Here is a 26,780-nt window from a genome sequence, read left to right as displayed (position 1 = left end):
ATGCAATTTTGTTCATATAATACAAGATTTTACTATATAAATTTCACTATTACACTATAACAATCAATATAGCCGCAGATCACCGAGTGGCAGTCTTGCAGCTTCTTTTTTCTATTATCGTTTTTGTTATCGTCAAAAGCGTTCCCCATTGGTTTTCTATTGAGTCTTAAATGCGCGATGCGATCGACGGAAATACTTTAAAAGAAAGATTTTGCTACGCATGGAAAGAATAAACCATCTTCTTCAATATTTCCATAAGAGTATCTTACACTTTTCCAATTTTCAAAATTTTTGTCCGAGAAAGTTGAACATGCCTGCAGCGGACGTCTCAAACGACTTTTGCAGCTAGTGTAGCAGCAGCAGCGGCCTTACGCAGCAGGATCAGCACCAGCCGTCGAAGACGGTGACGCCGAAGTGCAGCCCTCTCTTTTCGTGCCGGCGTCGCACGCATTTCGGCTGCACGCCATCATACGTTCTAGAACTTCGGCCAGTAAATCAATCATTTCCTTCATTGTCCCGGCCTCATACTTTTTGTGCACGACACTAGCACGGAATCTCAGCGCGTCATCCCTGTGAAACGTTTCACGCAGTACCAGGTTCTGCAAAGCAAGCCCGATTTCACAAGCGCAGAGAACACAAATGCACGCATTTCCGTTACACGTATAAATGGACTACAACGCTTTGCAGATGTCTCTCTCCCGTGTTTTACACAGACTTGCTCCAGGATAACAGCAGCAGGTAAATCGATTTCCGGCTTCGTTGGAATGCATAATTCAGCGCTGGCCGCACAACGGTCCCTCTTACTCCTCAGCCTCTTCGTCTGCCTTCTTGCTGAATAACTAATGCTGCAGGAAAACGATACAGACGAAGTAGGCGGCACAAGTTGCCCCAATGCGTGTGGTCTTTCTTTGCCAGCCATTATTTCTTCTCGAGCTCGCCGCGAGAAATTTATCCGTAGTCTATCTCAGCATAACCTTCCCGGACATCTACAGCTGTCTCAGGAAGGAAGCCCGAGCTGTCGCCGCGTGATTAAGGGGCGATGAGGTAATAACACCATGTTTCCTCAGGCAACTAATGCAACCCAGACATATTATCGGCAAGGCGCATATCTACCTGCTGTTCAAGAGCTTTATGCACAGTTTTGCAAGGTGGCCGAGAGTGCTTGCCATATGTCTGAGCGGTGCAAACAATAGGATGCAACAACTCCTCTCCGCTGTCATGCACGGCCGGGTGCATTTAGAAAATGACGCGGAAAATCTTACTTGCGCCAGCTATCGACCTATCGGCGGCGAAACAGAGTGTGCGTGCCTATTCTCATCAACCATTAGCGGCTCCCGTTTGTCTCGATAGCGAAGTAAGGCAAGAGCTCTGCCAATTCCTCCTTCGTGAATTTCTGACCAAGCAATAATTTTTTTCGAACGTTGACGGAGACCTGTGCGTCGCGGGCTCCTAGCTTTTCTATTTTATTGAGGCTCATCAGATGCTATCAGCGTTGTCGGACCACAAAGCGAGGTCGTTGTGACTGCGTGACTGCTTACCAACCCTACCTGTCTGAGGAGGTGCTCAATGCTAATCTAGTAGTGTGCCTCGCTCCTCACATGCGGATGCCGAATTCACAGTGTGCTTGCCATGGAAGAACGCTTCTTGAATGGACGCCAAACAATCACGATATCGAACTAGAGGATGGCCATTTGCGAGCCACTCGCGAGTGAGCTCTTCCAGTACATGGAAACCTTCGTGAGTTCGGTTCTAGTTCTGACGCTCATGTGGTCTCCGCCTCTTCCAGTGTTCTTGGCTTAGGTCACCTCGGATGCGTTTCTGGGAGGCAAAACTTTATTTAGGGCCAAATCAAGTCCCTGTGGAGACGCTATTACGCTATGAGGACAATCGTCAACGATGAGTATCTGTTCGCTTGTCCCAAAGCCAAACTCTTCCCCCAGTTACTCTTTGGTATGGATAACCAAGACTCGTCATACCTTACTTCCTTTCCCCCTCGCCTTTCCTTTATTTAACCATGGCGCAGTTCAGGTGTACACGTAGAGCGAGACATTACCCCAACTCTCATTTCTTCATTTACAACCTCGTGTACAAGAGTGGTTTAGCGGGTACAGAAAGATCGGCCTTCTCTTTTCAGCTAAGGAGGCCGACATGAGGGAGGGCAAAAGAGTCTACTGCTTGTGAGCTTGACGAAAGAGCAAGCGCCAAGTTCTTTCTTGTGTCCTTGATTCAGGCATACCTTAAAGTAGTGACTGGACCAGCATAAAGCGCGTATCTCAGCGTATGACATGCGGAGGGCTTTGCGCCCACCTGGGAGATGGGCGTCGACTCCTTGGCGGGTTTCTTTGCGGGAAGCTCGGCCGCCGACGAGGGTGGCGTTCCGACCCCCTTGTCGGGGCTCGGCGGGGGCGACAGCTCGGGCGGCCGGCCGCTCTTCTCGGTCAGAGGGCCCGTGGCGCTGCCGTTGTTGTCACTGCTCTTGGACACCGAGTTGGCCACCGTCACCACGGCCTCCAGCACCTCGGCCGGGATCTGCGGCGGGGCCTTGTTGTTCGCTGAGGACTGGATCTGCAGGCGACAGTTTTGCTACTGCAGACGACTCAGCACTGAGCCCGGAAAAAGGCAGAAAAAGCTCCTGTGGGGTACTGTGCGCAAAACGAAAGCATTGGTCACCAGACAAGCGAAGGGGGAAGACAACGCCCTCGTAACAAGTTTGTACTGCGGGCCGACAAAAGAAAAAGAAACATATTACAATACTTTTGTATAATCTGTATAACCAGCCGGAGGTACATGAAAATGTCATTGATAAAAGCATCGACTCTAATCGTTTTTAGAGAAAAAAAGCCGAAAATGAACATTGGTGAAGCGTAAACCATAACCACGAAATAGGCACTGAAGAATACCTGACAAGTGCGACATGCAGTACGCCTGAAAAAAAAAAACAACTAATCCTACCTTCAGCTACAAGCTTGCGGAAGGGACCCGCTAAGCCTATTCATTCTTCCTTCCCCGCCCACTTGATTTTTTTTTCCTCTCTTGTAGAATTCAGACAGGTTCTGGCTGTACAGGCTTCGCTTCCTCATCGCCTCCTTCACAGATGCGTGAAGCAGACAAATTCTATGCATGTTGCCGAAATTTAAAAGATGGTCGACTTAAGCAGACGAGCCAAAACGGGCTGGTTAGAATTCAAGCAGGTATCTCGATGATTTTGACGCACTTGTTGCGTACCACTCGGAAGCCCCATGAATTTTCATACGGCAGATTCAGGAACACTAAGTAGGAGACATACTTCTAACTTCCAACTATAAATTGCGGAACATGACAGCGAACAAAACATGTATCTAAAGTCGGCGCCATTCATGAATGGATCTTTAGCAAGAGGTACTCTGGTACCGTCTGTCTCAGGCACGTATCCAAAGAAGGTGTTCTCCTTACCGCCCCCCCCCCTCACCCTTCCCCTCGATACAAGACAGTAGCTTGGGCCCCTCCCGAAAATAATTGCAGCTACGTGCCTGGCCTGTTTCCAGTATAACGATGAACCACACAAAACTGAAAAAATTTAAGCGGATTATGTGAGCGCCGCAGCATGAATTATAGTTTTGAGCGTCAGTCAAAACCTTCCTGAAACCCACGCGTCTAGAGTAGATGGCATATTTTCCAACGTACCCAGTACTCGCATAACTGCGATCACATTCGCAGCAGAATGATTGGTGCGAGAAGGGAGGCTGGCGATCGTACCTTTGCTGCCGCGGCGTCAGCCCTGCGGCACAGCAGGCAACACACGTGCGCGTAGAAGAATTTGAAGCTCTGAGCCAGGATGTTGCCGATGTTGGACAGGCAGAGGAGCATCAGCGGTATGCCCACGATGGCGTACAGGATGGTCACCACCTTGCCCGGCGCAGTCTTGGGCGCGATGTTGCCGTACCCTGCACACGGCCAAAAACAACGATCAAGGCGGTGAAACGCCTGCATGGTGTTTGTTGCTCGGAGAGGTAAGACGGCTGAGCGTTGGGCAAAACTCGTTCGTTTCTTAAGAAGTGCTTGTGCCCACTGCTGTTCAGTCAAGAGCCTCCCTTACGCCTGTAGATCCCCTGTCTCCCAGTCGATACTGCCATCATCCCCAGTAAAGCACCACACCATAACCTAGGCTTTGTTACTGGTACTTCCGTTTCACTGTCGCTGGTGTTCCTCTCGCTTTCCTGTGCCACTAGAAATTGCGCTAATGCTCCTTCTAGCGCTTGAATCTTGCTGATTGTCGTCATTTCCTGTCCAGCATCACACCGGAGAGCCACGCTTAGTAGTCCCGTGTGACTAAGTTAATCACTATAGTCATCAAATATATTAACAACCCCAGTTTGGGTGTTGCAGTATGTCACCATGCGGCGATGGAGACGTGCAGGTAGGAATCCAGCATGTGACCAACTTGAGAGCGAACTGCTTTTGTGTCAGATGCTCTTGTTTCAACAACGAAAGGAAAAGCTCGGTGCCGGCGGTAACAGCAGCTATGCGTACATTTGACAGACGCCGGCAGAATATCACAGCTCTCAGACGCTCTTTCGTGCAACTACAACGGAGAAAGCTTCACATAAAACGCGTGTATCATCGCGAACATTCCTGTGCAACACAGAGCTGCGAGTGCGTGACAAGGATTCCTTGTGAAGGAATGATGACGATAAATAAAATTTGAAAGTATCGTGGAAGCTGAAATCGATGCCACCAACTCACAGCCCCGATTCTCAAAGCTGTTGCCGCGTTGGAAGTAGTCTCACGCATATGCTGTCGTATGCTGGTATGACGCTCCAGGCCATGGATTCGAGCCAGCATTACGAGGATTCAACGCCTCGTTTACTAGAGCCACCTGTGGCTTCGAACGCAGCCAAGTATTCATTGAGACAGATTCTTTATTTATCCTTTTGTTTGTTTGTTTGTTTGTTTGTTTGTTTGTTCGTTTGTTTGTGTTTGTTTGTTTGTTTGTTTGTTTGTTTGTGTTTGTTTGTTTGTTTGTTTGTTTGTTTGTTTGTTTGTTTGTTTGTTTGTTTGTTTGTTTGTACGCGCAGGGCCAAAGTCATCACATAGGGCAGTTGGTTACTTAGAAAGTAAAAGAAAATAAATGAAAAATACAGTGAATGTTGTTACGAAGAAAATTCAACTTGCTACAAAAGGAACGAAATTTCTACCCGAAAAATATTGGTTATATTTAACGACTTAGAAAATGTTGGGAAAGTTGCTCCACTCGACAAATTACCGGAAAAGACTGAGGGAAAAAAATAGAAAGTCTTATGAATGCATTACACCATGCCAGACTTGTGGCGATTATCGATGCGAATGGAAAAGTACGTATTCCGGTGGGCCAATTAAATCGCCGCGTAACGCGATGCGGTGATGTATCTTGTGAGAAAGAGTTAAGCGGCTGATCTTCCGGCGAGGTTGTGAGAATGAGAGGGAAAGATTAGCGCTTATGGTGATGATGCTGGCAGTGTCAGTTGATGACATATGATTGCAATGGCATTTGTAGCTCGCGAGCATGAATCAAACGGAGTTATTTTACACAAGGTCAAGAGAACATATGCGGTTTTCAGTATTCTAATTTGGGACGTATGATATTTTTTTTAAACAATCGTTTTGTGAAGAATTTCTTAGAGTACTTAGGTCTAGGCCAGTCGCAAGGGCATACGTATGCTGGCCAATTTTCTCTGAGTGACGATATAGAGAATAGTAAGACGGCGCGGTAAAGTTCAAAGAAACAAACAAAAAATAGCGACAATACGGGAGCGAACCAGAACTTCGGAACTGTAAGCTACGTTTTCGAAGTCAACTGGCTTTACCCTATGATGAACTTGAGTGGTAGATCAAGCAGAATAACGGATTGTTGGCACGCTGCGAAACAGTTAGCTAACTGAAAAAGTTCCATGTTTTCGAAATTCGGAGGGACACAGAAATAGTACCTGAGTGTCACAAGAGACATGGCGGCGTACCTGCAACTGCGCGTGCGCACCAGGCAAAGGCTAATCCAGTATACGTCTACATGACTATGTCTCCTCTTTGCTGACACTCTCCGCAAAAACATTTTGTGTGAACACGTAGCTGTGCAAAGTCGCCTTTAAAGACACTTCCGGGAACGGAATCCTCTACAAACGCAGATGATATGCGGATGAAGAAATGTTCTAGGATCATGCATGCAATCATTTCAACCCTGTGCATTAAGCATCCACTTGATCTTGCTCGCTTGGCTGAAGCAAGCAAGATCTGTCCTCCATCTGTCCTGCCATTGCCAGCTACTCACTCTTCCTCGCGGTTTCTTCCCGACTTTGCGTCTATCCCGATTATCGCTGCGTTGCTACGGCCTTCGTCACTTATGTAAACGCAGCATTTTCACCCCACAGTTAAACACGTGGCTAAAAAGGCAATTCGTGGTTGTCTGAAGTAATAAAAGAGCTACCATCAGAGTCCAGAGCAAACACGATTGGTCTGGTACAGCGAGCTTAACGGGCGGCAGTGGCCAGCGGAGCCCTTTACTGAGGGCAACCGACCATTGATTAAATGTGGACGAGCTCGAAAGGGAAGATTCCTGGGGATACAAAACCAAGGAGAGAACATCTCCGAAGATGCCCCAAAACCGCAGAGCAGAAAAATGTTTTCTCCTTCTCCTCAGTGAGATAACAAATTGAGATAGTCGGTATGTATTTTGAGGATTACTTGGTGTGTAGTTAATTAATAGACAAGTTGGGCTAGTTGGATCGACGAGTATCCTCCATTTTTCTTCGTGCTTGTGTTTGCTTTTGTCCGTCTTTGGCTGAGAGGAAAAGATTTCCGGACAGTGGGACTCTCAACGGACAATCCGGATTCATATATTGCATGGAAACAGGGTCCATATCATCGTTCACTTCTTGATTTCATCAGATCAGCCCACCTTTTTTCATTCATTTAAGCATCTTACTCATCTTTCACTTCATAGTTTTTATGCCCTGAGGCAATAAACATCGCTTCAAAAAAAAGTCTTCCGGCGAGAGCTTTTTGTGAACAACCGGACAAAAATGAATGCTTCGCAAGTTAAGCTTATTATTTTCCCCCCCATGCCAGGGTTGTTGGCTGAGGAAACTGATGTCCGAGCTGAGACGTGACGACGTGGAAAGCCGTGCCCGTCCGCAACTTATGGAGCGCCACGTCACACTGAATTTCTGCCCCCCAAAAATGGCAGAGGGCGTTGACAGTTCAATGTCAATCCCCGAGAGTCGCCACCGCCCCAACGACAAGGTCGATGCGTCATCCGCCGTTTCAAGCTCTTCGCCTGCTCACGTACAGGCTTTGGACGGGGTGGTATATATGCTCTTGGAGACCAGAGTATGAGCCAACAGAAACAACTTTAAAACGGCACACAAGCATTCTTCCCCCCCCCCCCCCCAAAAAAAAAAATGGCTCCGCTGGCATCTCTGACTTGACTTTCGCGGCGAGGAAAGAGCATTTTTAATCAGCGCGGTTCGAGTAGCCCCGCAAACGGGCCCGTTCAGGAAGCCCGCAGGTCCACTTCCGGTCTCTCGAGCGCGCGTTATTCCTCCTGCCTTGTCAGCTTTTCTTTTCTCCATCTTTCACTTTTCTGTAGAGCTTCCTTTGCGTCCTCGCTTTCCGACTTTCATTTTTTTTTAACTTTTTACTTCATGCGAAGATCTAGCGCGCCAAGCAGACGGCGACGTAACTTCCTGCTTACAGGCAGCTGAACTGTTAAGTGGGCCAAGCGCGTCAAAGTCACTCCTCGAACTTTCTCCGCTCCCTTCGAACGCTGAAAGGAGAACGGCAACCGGTTTCGACAGACCGAGATGACCCGGGCCACCCGTGGCGAAGCCTTCTTTCTGTCGCAAAGTGGGGAGTGTACAATGGGAGCGATTTACCGCTGCGAGGCTCGAGTGGACGTTTGAAGTCGTACTCTGCGAAGTAAGGCGAACTTTATCGCTTGCAGCACTCAACTGGCATTGATATTTGGCAACTCTAGATTACCACTTTGCGAATTCCCAGCTGTTCATTTGTTTTCAGATTCCCGGCCTTTTACACCAGTGCCTGTAAGTAGCCATTTCACAAGCGCCATCTTCATATCTTTACTCTGTGCAGACCGAATACACTAGCTATGGAGCTCTTTCGCCAAGCTGCCTTTGCGCCATTCAGTTAAAGTCATCATCATCATAAACAACAACAACAAACCCTAGATGCTCTATGAAGCCCTGAGCCGTCATGGTCTCTTTCTTTATTTTCAGCTGCCCCACGATGCGGAACAGTGAACTCTGAGCTCAGCACTGAAGAACATGAATGCCTGGTAATACGAAAAAAAAAAATACGGACGCCGGTAGAAGCCTCCGTCATGTTTCTTTCGAGCTTGGCAGCTACGATGCGTCTGGCAGCATTAAAAGTGTGTGCAGTGTGTTGGCCAATGGGCCCGCTTGCTACTGACTACTGTTTTGGACAAGACGGGTTGCTGAGAGAGCCTACCGTCTTTCAACGGAGCTCTCTCGGATTATCCATCATGGTACAAAGCGAAGGAAAGGCTCAGATCAAGCCTGCAGTGGATGTATCGATTTGAACTTGAGACCCTCAGTACTCTCCCGTATACCCGGACGAGCCAATAATAATGCCCCAAGTGGTGGAGCGTGCTATCAAAATAGCGAGGACTTGGGCTAGTTTGTTGTTTTACTTCACACTTTGTACGACTGAGCGTTTGAGAAATATACAGAACGAAGCGCAATCTGGTTTCTTAGGTTCAATAGCAACTGTTTATTAGGTCCCGTTCAGGCCTCTTATACATATACATGCAGTTGTCGAGGGATCACTTCTGCTCCAGGCGAAGGTCGAAAGTGGCAAGTCATGTTCCGTTTGCCTCCTGTTCCTTCTCTGCAATGCTGACAAAATAGAGTTCACTAGTTTTGTCGTAGAAAAGCGCCGAAAAACTTTACTCTGCTCGGTGGGCTACGAATAGGTAGCAGTAGTGCTTGACAGAAAGGGCGGTTCATCCTTTTATGTGTAGCTAAAAAAACTTTGTTTTTGATCCCGAGCACTAGAGTCAACTATAACCTGGTTTGGGATTACGAACAGATTTAGACAGCACCCTGCCTACTTTGACTACATTTTAGGCGCGCCACCTTTTGTTATGGTGGCCGATTCTAAAGTAAGTCAAGTAAGCGCACATGTAGCTCAGCATTAGCCACGGAGTAACTGCTTCACTGCAGCCGGATTCGCTACAAGAACTCGACTCAGCAACGTCATTTCCAGTGCTTTCATACATGTTTAACGGCAGCCAATGTTTGCGTAATCAAAAACGAAATTAGTTAGCATTTCTTAACGGTATATGCGTTCTTAACTACAGCACTTTAAAGGGGCTCTGAAACGGCTTCCGAGGAGAGCACATTAACTCACTTAATCACTGCACTGTGTTGCCATGAAAACCAGAGCCAAATAATACACTTCTACGCGCAGCAGACGACCTACAATCACGCGTCAATGTTGGCGAGCCCTTCGCGGCGACTTTTTCATGCTCGCACCCTCCTCCGTCCACCGCATCTGCGTAGACAAGGTGAGAGGTGGCCATTGGTTAGATTCTTTCAGACGTCAGGCAGCTACCGTGGCCGCGGCCAATAAGCCGCTTAGCTCCGGCGGGTCGGGAAGCTCCGCTCCCAGAGGGGGGTCGGCGAAGGAGCGCCTACCTTCCAGCGTGCAAAAAGTGACGAGAGAAGAGGGAAAGGCGCGAAGACGTTGAAATTCAAATTTTAACTACAGATCACTCAGCTTCTACAGAGCGCATTCAAAAAATCCTTGCTGGACGCTGTTCGCGAAGCGCCGTGCTTCAATATCCCAGGCATGCCGCAACTTTATTAGAGCCCCCTTCACAGCCCCTTTAAATGTAACGTCCTTTTCGTTTTTTCGTAACAAAGAAGACAAATGCACCCTGTAGGCGAATAAGATTTGAAGAAAAATTGCTCCGGGAAACAAAAATTCGCTTCATAGAAGTATCTTTCTTTGCACTTTTACGGAAAAAGTTCGCGGCAAATGTTTCTGAGGTTGCAACACAATGCAGCGCCTAGCCTGCGTGGGCATCGTAAACTAGGACAGTGCCACAAAACCTAAAGAAAGAGGTACAAACAGTACGCTGGTGAACATCTCTGAGATTGAAGTCACTCTTTTTGTTTTTTACGCTTTGCTTTCGCTTTCAGCTAGTGCCCGCACTTCCCCTGTTTCTTACCAGACAGCATTTTATGGTGCCAGGCGAACTACGACGCCAAAACTTCTTTTCGCTCCACGGTGGTGTCGTTCGCCCTCGTTGCCCCCAAACAAAACGAAAAGATGTATCTCGGCTGCGGGTGAAGACACGCAGAATGCGTGGCGAAACTCATGTGCTCTATCCGGGCGGGGGAGGACCCAGCAGGAAACAATGTCTATTGTTCGTCTCATACACGCAGAAAGGCAGCCTTCCAGATAACATCATCTATAAATTTGCGTTCCTTTTTTTTTTTTGGAGGGGGGGGGGGGGGTCCAATCTTGTAAGCCCCTAAAAAGTGAGTGAGCCGCTACAGCACAGCTTTTTTTAGTACGGTGAGAGTTCAGAGTCATACGTTTATTAAGTTGCTTATTTATATATTTCGTCTTTTTTCTATGATCGTTAAAATAGCGACATGGTGCAAAAATATAGAGCAACTTTCTCCTTTGCGAAGATTTTTTGCCCCGAGTGACATCGTGAACTAAGGGCTTCTATAGGTCCTCCCTCAAACCTTCTACTAAGACTTGTGGGGGGAGCGGGTAAGTACGATTCCATTTCTCTTTCTTTCCGGCAAGTTTCTAAGCAGCGGCCGAACCGCTGGCGATGGCTCCCTCTAGTGTTACAGTTGCTCCCATCTCCCCGACATAATAAGACGCTTAAGAAAACGTCTTTATGACGCTGTGACATAACCGCCGCGAAAGCCTTCCAACCTGTACTTTTGGTTCCTGAAAAAAAAAAAACACAGTACGGTGTTATTTTGTAACAATCAAAAGACAAGCCCCTCAAATCAAAAGACCGCGGTGGCCGCATTTCGGGGGGAGGAGGGGGAGGGGGCAGGCGACTTGCAAAATAAAATACTACCATGCGCTGTTCGATGTCAAAAACTCCCAGGTAAAAAAAAAATGAATCCGCAGCTCTCATAGCTCCTGTGCAGCTTTGGGAAGTTAATCCCGGCATAACATAACTGTCAACGCGGCGGCTCCACGGTCTTTACGCAGCCGTTTCCAGCCTTTTAATGTGCTTTTTTAAGGAAGCAGTCTCGTGAGTGGCAATGACCTTTCCTGCAAGGATACCCCCTTCCTTCTGTGAATTCTTCCTTTTTAGTGCGCTGTCACTATGTAACTCCCCACTCACTGATTTCGCCGCTCGCTGTGTGGCGGCGCGGGTTGCTCGGAATGAGCAACCTGGGTATCACAAGTCGCATCGGTGGCAGCACCTTCGGGCCCAGTGGTGCGTCGATTAACCGCTACACCACTGTGTCGGGAGTGCTATGAGAACTGCCAACGATCTATGAATGTAGAGAATTACCTTTTCCGCATATATGACTACTAACACATAAACGCTATTGCGTCATACCCTTAAGGCGGAGCTTAAACGCCCTCTCCAGTTTTAGTGCGCTGACCGTAAGGCCCCCCTCACTAGATTTCGCCGGTCTTCGTCTGAAGCCAGCTTGACCTTGAAAACCGAACCTTGAACCAAAACCGAAACTGAAGTGCTAGCACACCTGATTCACCTTTGGCAACCACGTTAAATAGCCCACCATTTTTTTTTCGCATATCTTCCTTTCCTTCTACATCATTTTTTGGCTTATTTGTGCCCAAATTTTCTTGCATCACAGTCAATCTGTTTCCATATGAGAAGGCTATGTTCGTACAAGAAAAAAACGCGCTCACTGCAAAACGATGTACGCCATGTAAGACGCCTAAGAGAGCGATGTTTTGCGTGCTGAGGACACGAGAAATATCCCTTTGAATAGCCGCGCTGGGAGGTTTCGCCGCTGGATTCTGGGCAGCTTGCATAACAGAAAGAACGGGACAGGAAAAAAAGAAGAGGCAGGGCAAAGACCGGCAAAAAACAGGCTCGTTAAAGACGAGAATAGACGAGAGAAAGAAAGAGGGGGGGGGGGGGGGGGGGGGCAGTGGGTTCGAGAACAAAGGCCCCCGTGGCTGCACAAGCGTTGACCTTGCCAAGGCCGGGAAATTACGTAAATAAAGAGAAAAAGAAGAAGACAGGCCAGCACGTAGCCACAACAGAGGCCGAGGCTAACGTATAACAACGGCGGTTATATACCCACGGCCACAAAGCGATCCACGCGCTGTGTCGTGTCGCCAGAACAAGGGACCAGCGTAGCCGTTATCGAATCTGCGAATCAACTAAGCGCCGCCACTCAAGCGTCGGATGCCCCCCCCCCCCCCTGCCCCCCCCCCCCCCCCCCCACTTCCTTCTGCCTCCACCATCTCCCTTCTCTTGTCTTTTTTCTGTCGTCTGCTGGTCGATCTAGGAGCACAGCAAAGCGGATACAAGAAGAGAAACAATCCGGCAGCCTTCAAGCATGAGAAACCACGGGGAACGGGGTAGATGCTAACACGTTCGGGGAAGGGTCCGACGAGAAAAGAAAAAACGAGGCTGTCGCATAGTCGCGTCAATTCCTCAAGCAGTACCGCGTCTAGCCAAAGCCGGCTTTTGTGACTCGCGAGTTCGGCAAGTAGCCCTTGTGTAGCATAACTATAATTCGCCAATATACATAGTCTGCGCGGTGAAGCGCGCACACCCGGGGAAAAGCCCAGTGTCGGTTAAACGCCCGGCACTTTTCAACATCGCAACGCAATACGCCGCGAAGGCGATGTTGTTTAACAAGGCGCCCGTCTTTGGCGCCGGGGAGGCAGAGCCCGTGGAAAAAGAAACAAAGTCCGTGCGCGCGGCGAAGTACTTGGGCCGACATGTTTAACCAGCCAGATGATTCTCTTTGTCCACACAGAGATACACTGTGGTACATCCTTGGTCAGCGGCGCTTTTGGGTCGTGTTTTTCGGGGAACCCTATACGACCAGGCGTTCGCGGAAAGCAAACATCCGGAGCACCACGCTAGAAATGTCCTTGAGAGCGCCACCCAGTTAAGATGTTAGTTACTCAAACCAGACAAGCTTTAGTTGTTCAGCGCACGTTTTCCAGCACGCTTATTAATTCCGTGAAATTGTAGACATTCCCCTTAACACACTGGGCTAGCTAACATCACTCCAGCCTCGACCCACCGTAGTTTTAGCGTTTGGATGCTGATGTCAAGGCCACGGTTCGACTCCCGGCTGCAGCGGCCGCATTTAGATGGGGGCGAAACGCGAAAGACTCTCATGTGGTGCGTAATTACAGCGCAGCTTGAACAACCTCAGGTGATTCCAGTTGAGCCTGAGCCTCTCATTAGAGTGCACCTCACAGGCTATAGCAGGAAAGAGGCCGGCCGCATATAAAACAAAGAAACTCGTCGAAGGACGCTACTATCTTCTTCGTGTGGTGTTGATCACAGCAAGACGTTACTAAGGAAGTCGGTTTAGACAAGAGGTAATTTTACAGGAAGTAGAAGGGAACACAACCTCCTAGCCGCCAATGGAAGCCAAACGGGCGACGTAGGTAGGTTCGGTGCATGGTGCTGCATTTGCACTTAAAACCATTGCCCTGTTCCCATTTCGAGCTGTTGACACTTACTAACAGAACGGGTGCTGACTACCAACTCATTATATTCTGTCGAGAAAGCACAAATTTACGGCCAAAGCCGTGCGCAAGAAAAAAAAACGAGTTCCTCCTTTCAGTTTGCAACTTACAGTTCACAACTTACAGTTTCCCCTACTATGTCTTCTAGCACGGGATAGATTTTTTGTTGTCGCTTTACTTTCGCGCAAGTAAAGATGGCTTCGGTCATAAACTTGTGCGTTCTAGACAGAATAAAGCTATTCGGTATAGTCAGCGCCCATGGTGTTACTAAGTGCTCCTGTGTCCCGTCTTTTCGCGTTGTTTTTGAAGATTTGAGCGCTTCTTGAAGGTCCCACAAAGTGCGCTTCAGCGCATACGCAAGGTCAGTCAAGCTTTCCGTTGGTTGCTATGGAAATGACGCCAATCTTTCAGCCCTGTGCGCCACAGTATGGCGCTCACTAAAGTGAGTCTGCTGTCGTCACGTAAATGCCCCCCCCCCCCCCCCCCAAAAATGCAGCTCTCGGCAATCCTTTTTATTCTGTGGTACTCACGGTCGATACATTGTGTCATCGATGCTCCAGAGCTATTGTTGTCGGCCTGGTAACGGTGCAGACCACAACCTGAGATGGTCCAGCGACTCGGCTCAGAGCTGGTTTTCCTTGTCGTTGCTCGGTCGTTAGGGTGTCGGCCGCATTTTGCCGGAGACAAGGCACGGGAGGCAGATTTTTCTTTTCATCGCTACCAGGCCTACACATCGTGTCTGCCAGCGCCTGCTTATGTAAACCTTCACACTTTGTCCGCTAAAGTTCATGCAAGCGCCTACTTGTTCAGATGGTAGCATTAGCAAGCTGGGCGCACGATTCTAAACATCCGAATTAGTCGCAAACATACGTGCACTAATATAAATATGACGTTTTTAGAAGCCACCGTCCGCGGTGTTCGCTGTCAGAAAGGAGACATGTTCACATTTTTTCGCGAATTGCCACTGTCGCAAATTCAGCATCGAAATAAGATGGAGCGATCAATTCGTCGGAATTGCGGGTTCTGAGAGCCGTAACGCACGGACGCTGTACATCCAAACCTCTAAATTTCTATTCATAAAAATTTACAGAGTAACATGCTGAGAAGGCACAAAATATCAGGCATTTAACTGCAGACTATACACGAAGCAACTCGCTGTGCCTCCCATATAATTAACCAGCTGTCTCAGAAAAGGTCAACGGTCGTTTTATTCCAAGAACGGCTCGCATCACCTTCCGGCACTCGTATCCGTCAGCACTCACTCGCCTGCACTTGCATTCATTCCCACGCGCTGTCGCTGACGCCCACACGTGATGTCTGCGCCTGACAGGAAGAGTGCAAGAGTAAGCAGCGCGCGGTCGTGCGCCAAGACCCAAGGTGCAGGTGCGACGCCCACAGAGGGTCCTTCCGAAAGCGGAGGCCTCCGCGGGTGTTGCGCGAAGATGCGGAGCTGCGCTGTTTCATGGCGGCGCCCCTCAATCACCCTCACACTGGGAGGTAAACATTGGCGCTCTTCCCGAGGCAGCGGCGAGCTTAAAAGCAGGCCGCGTATCCGAAAGCGTCGCGGGGCGAAGGCAGTCCATTTCTTCTCCTTTTAGCGTGCGCGTGTTCGTACGTTTCTGATCTCGCTCGACTGAGCCGGTGTGCGGGCCGAATCAGTTGCCGCGCGGGGCTGGAGAGCCGCCCTTTTCTCCTTCGGGAAAGGTCTAAAGTCACAAGATCGGGCAGGACATGTGTCTGGGGAGAACCGCCTCCGGACTTCTCTCGAAAGATATTTTGGCAGCGAAAGCTACCGAAAACGAATTCACTGAAGAAGCGCGCGATAAGGGAGCTAAAAGTTTAAGGTGCGTGCCAAGAATCCCGAAAGATGTCTGAGAAGACATCTAGCCGTACAGCCGCCAACATGGGATGCGATTCATTTCGCGCGAAGCCGTCCAGGAAGTATAGTGTTCTAGAACTGTATACAGGAAGACCATTGAGAGGCCCTCAGTGTCCGAGCTGCACGCGAAAAAGTGTGCCGAAAGTCACGTGCTTTCGCCAGGACTGCTGGAAGTGTTGGGCCGATGGCGCAGCCAATAGTAGCGTTGGGTGCAGCGGCGTCGTCTGCTGCGTTGTCTGCTGCGCATGAGCAATCGCGCTGAGACGGCGGCCATGTGAGGAGGGGGGGGTGGGGGGGGGAGCCTTCACGCCCGGCTTCAAAAAATGTGACGTAGTGGCCTCTCCTGTATCCTGAATCCTTTCTTTTTCCCATGAGGAATACTGATGATGATGATGACGACGATGATGATGATGATGATGATGATGGTGGTGGTGGTGGATTTTTATGGCGCAAGGGCATCTACGGCCAAAGAGCGCCATGGCACAAGCCATTTTCCATTTCTCAAGGTGGGGTCAAAGACCCATTTGCCAAGCATTTCACCCTAAAGAAGCCGAGCACAAGACCAGGCGAAAGCTTGTACACATTGTATCACCGGTTAATACTGATTCGCCGAAATCAACAATGATGCATGCTAACTTCCTTTCTGAGGATGGCGGAGCTAACAAATGCGGAACGAGCTAATCGTGCTCTTCGTGGGCGTCGGAGTACTGCCGGAGTATGGATAGGACCCATCCTTCAAATCTGAGTCATTCCTTAAAGTCAATTGGTACACAAACAAGTGAATAGCTAGTGAAGAACTAGAAGAAGAAAGGAGTGGGCAAGTTACAGTGTATGTACACGTATAGACGGGTGCCTAGACGTCACATCAGACGTCTTGTCGGACGTTTAGACAATTGGAACGCACCGTTAGTTTGTGGCTACGACGCACTTCCTGAGCTGAGCCCGAAGGATCAGGTGCGACTTCCGGCAGCGACGGCCGCATTCCAATGTGAGTCTCAGAGTGTCAGGCAGGCTTGCAAGAGATATGTGGGGTTGTGGGCCCTTCGCTATGGCAAGAGAGATATAGCGAAGAGAAGATGGATTTAACGGAAGAATTGCAGCACAATTCGTGCACTGAGATTGAGACATAAAAGAGTACGCAAAGATGCAACGCGCTGCCCCCCTCTAATACATCGCTCGTCCCAGCCCGGCATGTACTCAGTGTGTTTAAAGACGCGTCGCAATTTCTGAACATTTTTGTTGCGACTTCAAAAATTTTCCTAAGCCTGCAGGCAGTATACACTAACACTATAATGTCATGCTTATTTGCTCGAGGGATATCGCAGTTTATCTACTAGTTTGAAAAGAGACAAGCAGTGCCCTTATCAACACAAGGCGTCCATCGGCCATGACACCAACAACGGCAAGTACGCAGCGTCTCGCATCGCTCCTCTGCCATCGATCGGCGTCGCCTGCGAACGACGGACACAAGTATGGATTTTGTGGTCGAGGTCGCCGACTTGAAATGAGGCTCATCAAGCGATAACGGGACTCGCTTGTTGGGTGTCGTCCGAACTGCTAAGCTTATATATCAGTCCTCAAATGCTTAAGAATATCGTCATAATCGACCATTGAAGAATAAAGAGGCAAATGTCATCACAACTGGTGGACGCCATTGGTTAGAACGCCTCCTTTCAGGAGCACTTGCGGCTTCGTTGTGAAGATGTACTCGACTAAGATAGCATCGAAGCATTTTTCACCCATGGCTCGCGGTGCTGGCAGAACTTGCGAACTGGCTAACATGTAAATCAGAGCAAAAAAAAACATTCAGTGGAACAAGTCTTCACAAATCACGCACCTTTGTCAATGGCGGCCTGTTAAAGAAAGGATCACACGGACCTACAAAATTGTGCACAATCCCATTCAGTTTACACAAAGCTTCGTGATGTTTGTTTGTTCATGCTCAAAACCGCAGGCGAACGGCTTTGTTTGTGGCACGAAAGATGCGACGAGAATCTACCTGCAATGTCTGTAGCCGCGCGCCACAGACGGGCAGAAAAACTTGATTTGAACGAAGGAATTCGGGGCATGCAGGCCCCTGGGTACCCACACAACCCCACTGCACTCAAGTGTTTGTTACTAAGGTTCATAACACTGGTGGCCCGGCCGGTGGCGATGGTCTGCTCGGCCGGGTCCTGTGAGCGCACCAGGATCTCCAATCGCTCCACGTTTTTCGAGATTGTCATAAGTGCTTTCCACCCCTCTGCACCTTATCTCGAAAGTTCGTCACCTTAAAACTAAAGCGGTCGCTGGGCACGCTTGATGCTGTCGTCACCTCCGGATTGTTCAGCTTTTCAGTGCGAAAGCATTGCTATAGGCTATGTCGGCACAGGAAGTGTCCGCAAAATGTGTCCGCAACACGTGGAAGCAAGAGTGGTGTGGTGAAGTATGTAAAGTGAGTGATTAAGCAATATCCGGTCAGGGTAATTGCTCATTGGTCATTAAGATGTTAATCAACAATATTAATTAACTGTGTTAATAAGTGTGATTAATGAAGGTAACTGATGATTCTAATTGATAGGGGTTATTTATGGTGCCGATTAGGCGACCATGTGACGCCATATCGGCGTGACGTCATCCCATACGTCTGATGACGTCACGCCTACAACCAGTTAGTGCAAAGCAAAAAACGGAGCCCTGAATGTCGGTGTCCGAGAAGTAGGAAGATATGCAGGTTTTCAAATCGTTCTAGAACATTACTTACGCCGGCATATGAACAAGAGCTGCCAACGTCGACTAGGAGCCACCAACGTCGGGGCAAACACTAATGCTTTCGCATTTTTCTCAATAAGGTCTCTGCAGGGCTCTCTAAGTATTTTTTTTTAATGCGACAGCTTTATATGGCTCATCCCCAACGAAACTCGGCGTTGGCACTGGCCAGCAGTAGTGGTTCCGAAAATCCCAGATGACGTCACCGTGATATGAAAGAAAAATGAAATTTGTTCCGAAGGTTCGGCAAATTGCACCCAAGAGTTCCAGACTGCGAGGTAAGCACGCAACCCATAAGCCATAAAACCGCATTGCTTCTAGGAGAACAGCGGTGCACCTTGTATATTCGTTGCCTTACGGCTGCATGCTATTGAGTTGATGTGTCATTAGAAAGGAATAGAAAAATTAACATAAAATAAATAAACGGCAATTAGAAAAAATGTAGAAAGAATGTGTTTAAAAAAGTAATCATTTTAGCGAAGACACGACAGGACACAGAAAAAAAATAGAAACACGTGCGCTACTTCAACTGATTTATTGAAGGAACAACTACGGCATACACATATCCACGGGCTTGCGCAGGCGCCGCCTAACAAGAAACCTCGAAACTAGCCAGCAGAAAGTTATCACAGCACACGCAATAGACCTCGGTATTGTACGGGGCAATTGAAGTGTCACCAATACAATCCGATCAAGCTTTCCTGTTACAAAATACGTCCAAGGTTTCACAAGCGGTTTATTGATAATTTCGGCCTCGGATTGACATGCAACGACAACGCGGTGCAGGAGATGTGCATGCTATGAAGTTGTCAACAAGATTCATGCAAAACACATGGTTCATAGGGAGCGTACGAACTTTGTTGACCATTGCATTGCTTGCACCGCTTGCGAACCGCGTTGCCGTTGTGTGTGTTCGATTAATGTTTCCTTCCTTTGATTGACAGATACGGCCTCGCCCCAACGGGCAAGACCTCCCAAAAATTCGCCCATAGGCTCATAAGTACGCCCCTCCCCACGGCAATCTTTAGTAAAAGGCGAAAGATTGGTGCGTCTGAATGGGGAGAAGCTTGAGCATAATGCCAACGCGGACGCTGTCGGACCCCATTGTAGACATGACGTCAAAGTATGCAAGTTACTTTCGCAAATCAAAGAATAATTCTGGGTGTAAAATGAGCCGACAAGTTCGAATAGTATAGAGACAGACCTGTCTGGCTTTCTTAGCGTAGGGCTCTTATTGGAATTTTAGTTTTGTTTGCAATTTTGTACTGCAATTTGAATTTTAGAGTTCCGCATTATAATTGTGTTTGAATGGGTGCATTTCACGTCGATAGTGCCGTCTATCGACAAAAAAGAGAGGCAGCTTCTTCAACCAAGGCCGGACATAATGCACAGGGGACCGGGAACCGGACTGCTCACGAGGCCACTGGCGCGCAGCTAGAGGCTAGAGGAAGACCGCCTGCGCTGACTCGACGTGAGACCGTCCAACTAGGGCCACCCTTATTGCTTTTCCACTTCCATGCCTGCACATACCTACACATACCTAAACACATACCATGCACACATGCCTACACATACTAAGCAAAAAGTCACTCTACAATATACGCGGACAAATGTCCCTGGTGTGACGAAAAACCCACACTATGTCACATCACATGGACCTGTCAAAACATTGACGTGATCAGCGAAGTGCAAAACCTAAGTGCGGGGCAATAAAAGAGACTGCTGTTCAGCGACCGCTGCGAAGACCAGCAAGGTCTGGTACAGTGAACTCAACGGTCGGCAGTGGCCAGCGGAGCCCTTGACTAAGGACAACTGACCATTCATTAAAAGTGGACGAGCTCGACAGCGAAGACTCCTGTGGATACAAACAAGGTGAAAACACCTCTGAAGATGCCCTAAAACCGCAGAGTAGAATAAAGTTTTCGCCTCCTCCTCCACCTCTTTTATTATACCTAACTCTGTCATCACCAGCCACCATTAGAGTCACCAAAAACTGATCCAGTAACTAGCCATCAACACCCGCTGGTGCGGCGTGCACACCAACCATCCTGAGTCGATGGCGCCGAGCCAGAATCGGCTGCCCCAACTGCCCTGCCAGCTGCAACGTCCATTTACACCACGTCATCTCTACCTGAACCCTGCTCGGCAAGCATTCGCAGTCGCTTCACCCTTTGCCCTCCACAGTCATACATACGAAGACTGGACGGCGCCAGTGGCGAAGCCGAGCGCAAGCTCAGTGCCCTGCTGGACTTTGTTTCAGAGTACGGCATCCTAACCCTCACCTAGTCCTCCCACTTCCCTTAAGGTATCAGGCCATCGTTGTCAATAACGATTGAATGAATGAATGAATGAAAGGAAGGAGTGAAGAAAGCAAGAAAGTGCCGTAATGGAGGCCTCCGGAAAAATTAGCTGCGGTTTAACTACTGTTGAACCTGGTTAGAGAGCGAAAGTTATGGTTTATCGGGCAAGCAGACATGGCTTGGTGTCTGTAACATTGAGTGCGTTCCGCACACTGGATAGGCAGCGCGCCCACCCTGCCCCCCTGGCAGGTGGCAGTTAAATTAATGGTTGATCGCGAGAGGTTGGTCACCCAATGAACGCTGCTGTCTATTCTACCGGCGAATCGAAAGGTCAAAAGTCAAGGTCAAAGGTCAAGTGATGCGTCACCATGGTGGACCACATATGGTAAGGCCTATAGCCGCACTTGAGCTCTGGCCCACTTGAAGGACAAACCGGCAACGCATGGCGAAATCGGCTTTACCAAGCGTACTGAAGCTTTCGCTTCAAAAAGGCGCTCGTGTGCTGTGCGATGTCAATTGTCTCCGTGCACGTTAAAGATATCCAGGTGGTCTAAATTATTCCCGAGACGACCATTACGGCACCTCTTTCTTCCTTCCAATTGTGAAAATTGGTTTTTGATGAAAGGAAATGGAGCAGTAACTGTCTCACATATCTTGGTGGACACCCGAACCGCGCCGTAAGGCAAGGGATAAAAGAGGGAGTGAAAAATAAAGGAAGAAAGGTGCCGTAGTGGAGGGCTCCGGAATAATTTCTACCACTTGGAACCCGACCGCGGCGGCTGCGTTTTTATGGAGGCAAAACGCTAAGGCGCCCGTGTGCTGTGCGATGTCAGTGCACCTTAAAGATCCCCAGGTGGTCGAAATTATTCCAGAGCCCCCCCCCCCCCCCCCTACGGCACATTTCTTCGTTTCTTCTTTCACTCCCTCTGTTATCCGTTCCCTTACGGCGCGGTTCAGGTGCCCGCCAATATATGAGGCAGATATTGCGCCATTTCCATTCCCCAAAAACCAATTATTGTTATTATTGGGGATCTCTAACATACACTGACATCGCACAGTACACCGGCGCCTTTTGCATTTCACCTGCATCGAAACGCTGCCGCTGCAGTCGGGTTCGAACCCGGGTACTCCGGCTCAGTAGCCGAGCGACCGGACCACCGAGCCACCGCGGCGGTTCAACAAGCGATTTTGAAGATTGGTTTTGAAAATTGGTTTTTGGGGACAGGAAATGGCGCAGTATCTGTCTCACATATCGGCCGACACCTGAACCGCGCCGTAAAGGAAGGGAGAAAAGAGGTAGTGAAAGAAGAAAGGAAGGAAGAGGTGTCGTAGTGGAGGGCTCCGGAATAATTTCGACCACCTGGGGATCTTTCACGTGCACTGACATCTCACAGCACATCGGCGCCTTAGCGTTTAGCCTCCATCAAAACGCAGCCGCCGCGGTCGGGTTCGAACTCGGGAACTCCGGATCAGTAGCCAATCGCCCTAACCACTGAGCCACCGCGGTGATAAAAAAAATTTCATTTTCATTTTTGGTCTAACTTATTTCGGAGCCCTCCACTACGGCGCCTCTTTCTCTTTTTCTTCACCCATCACTCCTTCGTCATTTCGCTTACCGCGTGGCTATGGTGCCTACCGATGAGACAGTTACTGCGCCTTTCGTTTCAAAAGTGGTTATGGCGCTCGGCTGCCGGCCCGAAAGACGCGGGTTCGATCCCGGCCACGGCGGTCGAATTTCGATGGAGGCGAAATTCTAGAGGCCCGTGTACTGTGCGATGTCAGTGCACGTTAAAGAACCCCAGGTGTTCGAAATTTCCGGAGCCCTTCACTACGGCGTCTCTCATAGCCTGAGTTGCTTTGGGACGTTAAACCCCCATAAACCAAACCATAAACCAAACCGTTTCAAAATAGAAAATTGGTTTTAAACGGCCCAGTACTGAAAATTTAAAATTGATTTTAGTGGAAACGAAATGGCGCAGTATCTGTCTCTGATCTCGGCTAACACCTGAACCGCGCCGCAAGGGAAGGGATAAAACAGGGACTGAAAGAAAACAGGAAGAACGAGGTGCCGTAGTGGAGGGCTACGGACATTGTCCCGTCTTCGATCTCCTAGTTAACAGGGCCCCTGTCCTTGCGTCTTCAAATCTATCAGCCTACTTTCTATTACTCCTTTTTCCTGTCAAAACGTTCCTGTATCCAGCAATTAACCGCCTGTGCCTTGGCCACTCCCCCGCAGTGGGTATGTGCCAGCATTGTTTGAGGCCAACAACAACAATTTCGACCACCTGGGGATCTTTAACGTGCACTGACATCGCACAGCATGGTACGTCTCACATCTCGGTGGACAGCTGAACCGCGCCGTAAGAAAAGGGATAAAGAAGGAAGTTTTCAAATGTCAGTGCACGTTAAAGAGATCCAGTTGGTCGAAATTATCTCTGAGACCTTCACTTACGACCCGCCGCGGTGGCTCAGTGGTTAGGCGCTCGGCTACCGATCCGAAGTTCCCGGGTTCGAACCCCACCTCGGCGGCTACGTTTCGATGGAGGTGAAACGCTAAGTCTCGCTTTAAAAATATATATAACTGAAGCCGTATTAAATATATACTGTCTTGTGTGAGCGCCTTTAATGTCGTTTCGAAGAAAGCAAGATGTTTAACAAATAAAAAATGCCTACTATTGTGTGTGTGGCAGTACGGCTATCTATGGAAACCGCCAGTCGCTCGACCACAAACGTAGCCAGGAAGATGCAGCTTTTCGCTTTCAACCACGGTTAACCAGAGCTAAACCACCAGCAATTTTTTTCTTTCTGTGGATATTTGAGGTTCACTGCTTCTCTCCCTTGTTTAAATAGTGTCTGTCTGTCTGTCTGTCTGTCTGTCTGTCTGTCTGTCTGTCTGTCTGTCTGTCTGTCTGTCTGTCTGTCTGTCTGTCTGTCTGTCTGTCTGTCTGTCTGTCTGTCTGTCTGTCTGTCTGTCTGTCTGTCTGTCTGTCTGTCTGTCTGTCTGTCTGTCTGTCTGTCTGTCTGTCTGTCTGTCTGTCTGTCTGTCTGTCTGTCTGTCTGTCTGTCTGTCTGTCTGTCTGTCTGTCTGTCTGTCTGTCTGTCTGTCTGTCTGTCTGTCTGTCTGTCTGTCTGTCTGTCTGTCTGTCTGTCTGTCTGTCTGTCTGTCTGTCTGTCTGTCTGTCTGTCTGTCTGTCTGTCTGTCTGTCTGTCTGTCTGTCTGTCTGTCTGTCTGTCTGTCTGTCTGTCTGTCTGTCTGTCTGTCTGTCTGTCTGTCTGTCTGTCTGTCTGTCTGTCTGTCTGTCTGTCTGTCTGTCCGTCCGTCCGTCCGTCTGTCTGTCTGTCCGTCCGTCTGTCCGTCCGTCCGTCCGTCCGTCCGCCTGCCTGCCTGCCTGCCTGCCTGTCTGTCTGTCTGTCTGTCTGTCTGTCTGTCTGTCTGCTTTTCTCCGTAAGCCTGGCAATAACCTGCACGGCTGAATACTAATCACAAGTACTGCTGGAGCAACCAGGAATCGAAGCCATGACCTCTTTTTTTCCGCAGGGCACGTCTTATCCATTGTTCACGTGCATAATATGGATATTCTCTCTGCCTCTTTCTGTGCGCGTGCGTGTTTTTGTGTTTCACAAGGCACATGCACCCCGTTTATTTCGCAGGTATACTGCCAACGCTTGTAGCGCAATGTGCTCGTGAACGTTTTAAACGGCGGCCCAATAGCAGGACACTTAGTGCGCCCTCAATTGACTCCGGCCGCTCAGCAGAATAGCAGCACGGAACGGAGTGTTACTCGGCGACAAGAGCAAGGCACTTCCCGTGACTCGATCGCTACTCGAGTTAAATGAGCAGTGACGCAAGCCATCAGTCAGGCTAGGTCCCGTCTCCGTCGTCGTCCATGTTTACGAGTGGAAATCTCCGCCAAAAAGCCCTGCAGGAAATGCACTTTTTCTCAGCTGCGTTATCACTTCCAGGGCGATCTCGTGTTGTGTTTGCGACCTGGCGAGTGTTTACGTCGCCAACTCTGTACTGCTTCCCTTCGGGTCGCAGTCGCGGGCGGCTGCACTCCGTGCCTACGCTCTGGCGAGCATGCTGACGGAACGCACTCTTATCTATGCGCACATACGCAGTCTCCGTGTAATCCCACACGTGCAGTGTCGGTAGGACTTTTCTTCGAGGCGTTGGTTTTCTTTGGGGTTCAACTTTGGTTTCCGAATACGGCGGCCACTTCGGCGTGTCTTGCTGTGCTCCTGTTCTGTGAGCCTACTTGTATTCCCCGTAAAAGGAGCGGTTAACACCACACGCATAAAGAACACGAATAAGACATGAACGGGAAAAGGTTTTTCACGAGGAAAGCAGACACTAAATGGAAAATGAGAGAATGTATAGTAAAGATGATGATGGTGGTGGTGGCGGTGATGATTGAATGATGATAACTAAGTTGTGAGAACAAATAGGCGCAGTAGGTGTCACACTCTTTCCAGATGCCTTAGTCAGGCCGTGAAGCAACGGATGAAGGAGGGAGTGGACGGAGAAAGCGACAAAGTGGCGTCGTTATAGAGGAGGGCTCCTGAAAAAAAAATTTACTGGAGGCACTTAAGGAACTTGATTACGTTGGAGTATTTCGAAAGCATTCGAATTCTATCCAAATTTCGTCCCGATTCAATTCCATTTTCATTCTAATTCTATTGCGATTCTATTCTTAATATATTTCAATTATTTTTCCAATTCTGTATTTATTCTATTCCTCTGTAGTTGGCGGAGTTGTAAGTACTAGTGGTTACCGTTTGGTATTTGCCCGCTTTTGAAGACATCACACCGTTTCGACCAACTGCTAGGTTTGTAACGCCGCCACATTTTGGGTGACGACAGGTTTTCGTGTCGATTGGCCGTCTAATGTTTGCGCATTAAAAGTTCAACCACCTGAGGAACTTAAGCGCGCGCTCACATTGCACAGCCTATGCTTCTCACGCGTTTCGCCTCCGTAGGAGAATGGCAGCGGGAAATGAAAATGAAAATTGGTTTTTGGGGAAAGAAAATGGCGCAGTATCTGTCTCACATCTCGGCAGACACCTGAACCGCGCCGTAAGGGAAGGGATAAAAGTAAAAGAAGAAAGGAGGAAAGAGCTGCCGTAGTAGAGGTCTCCTGTAGGTCTCCGGAATAATTTCGACCAACTGGGGATCTTTAACGTGCACTGGCATCGCATAGCACACGGGTGCCTTTGTGTTTCACCTCCATCGAAACGCGGCCGCCGCGGTCGGGTTCGGACCCGGGTACTCCGGATCAGTAGCCGAGCGCGGCCGCCGCGGCCTGAACTTGAAAAATACGCAAGGATAGTAAGATATATGACAATGAAAGAAATGAAAGTACGGAATAAATGCAGGCAATAACAAAACAAAAGTGCACGTGTACAGCTTTCGATGTGGAGCGTAAAAGCTGAAAAGACAAAACAAATAAAGAAGACCCCCAACTGCAGTGACCGTGAGTACCTGTTACGTATGCTGGCATTGTCCCCGAAGCGAACGCCAGCAATCTTTTCATTTCATTTTCGCGGGCTCCTAGTCTCACAGTGACCCTATTTATACAAGCGACTTTCGGCATCAGTACTGAAGGCCGAAAGTAAGTCTACTCAGTAAGTAGATAGTTATCCAAGTCAATGCATACCTTAAGGAAAGTAAGTCTCGGTACGTTTACGGGACAGGAGGAGAACAATGTTGGCTAAAGCGAAGTGAAGTTGGAGGTATGCTACCGGGAATAAGAGGATAAAAGAACCTACAAGCGGAGGTTTTTTTTATTATTGATAACGACACAGTGGTTGCTAAGTAAAGAGAAACGTAGTAGAGAGCATCAGAGGCTCAAGTAAAGTGATGATGGTGAGAAGTTTGTTAGATTCACCTCGCAGGGGCTAGTGGAAGGCAAGGTTGTGGGAGCCCGTTCGTTTCCATCCTGCAGTGGCTCATGTATGATTACGGTTGGTTATGGTGATAATGACTAGACTTCTTGACGTGCCGGAGGTGAGCAGTATGAGATAGCATCCAGGGAAGCCCTAATAAATGTACGCGGCGCGATAGCTCGCATAGGCTGCCGGAGTGCCATCTCGTTCTTTGCACGGTACCGCATTCGTATGCAGAGTTGGACAGGTGG

At 48.8% G+C, this 26,780-nt stretch overlaps 1 protein-coding gene and 1 non-coding gene across 2 annotated transcripts in view; both read right to left on the bottom strand.

The window, feature by feature from the left end:
* The window catches only part of LOC144121360 (TWiK family of potassium channels protein 7-like), a 90,121-nt gene that overhangs the window by 12,416 nt on the left and 50,925 nt on the right, over positions 1-26,780 (bottom strand). Inside the window, exons 2-3 of the mRNA XM_077654550.1 lie at positions 3,736-3,923; positions 2,308-2,565 (exon numbers count right to left, since the gene is read on the bottom strand). Coding sequence (XP_077510676.1) covers positions 2,308-2,565; positions 3,736-3,923 — 446 coding nt within the window. The remainder of the gene's footprint in view (positions 1-2,307; positions 2,566-3,735; positions 3,924-26,780) is intronic.
* LOC144122280 (U5 spliceosomal RNA) lies at positions 19,300-19,421 on the bottom strand. Its single transcript, XR_013312885.1, has one exon. It is a non-coding gene; the product is annotated as a U5 spliceosomal RNA (small nuclear RNA).

Source organism: Amblyomma americanum, chromosome 2 (genome assembly GCF_052857255.1).
Source record: "Amblyomma americanum isolate KBUSLIRL-KWMA chromosome 2, ASM5285725v1, whole genome shotgun sequence".
Classification (NCBI taxonomy): Eukaryota; Metazoa; Arthropoda; class Arachnida; order Ixodida; family Ixodidae; genus Amblyomma; species Amblyomma americanum.
The sequence above is the reverse complement of the archived record's forward strand: the minus strand, read 5'-3'. Positions and strand labels throughout refer to the sequence as shown.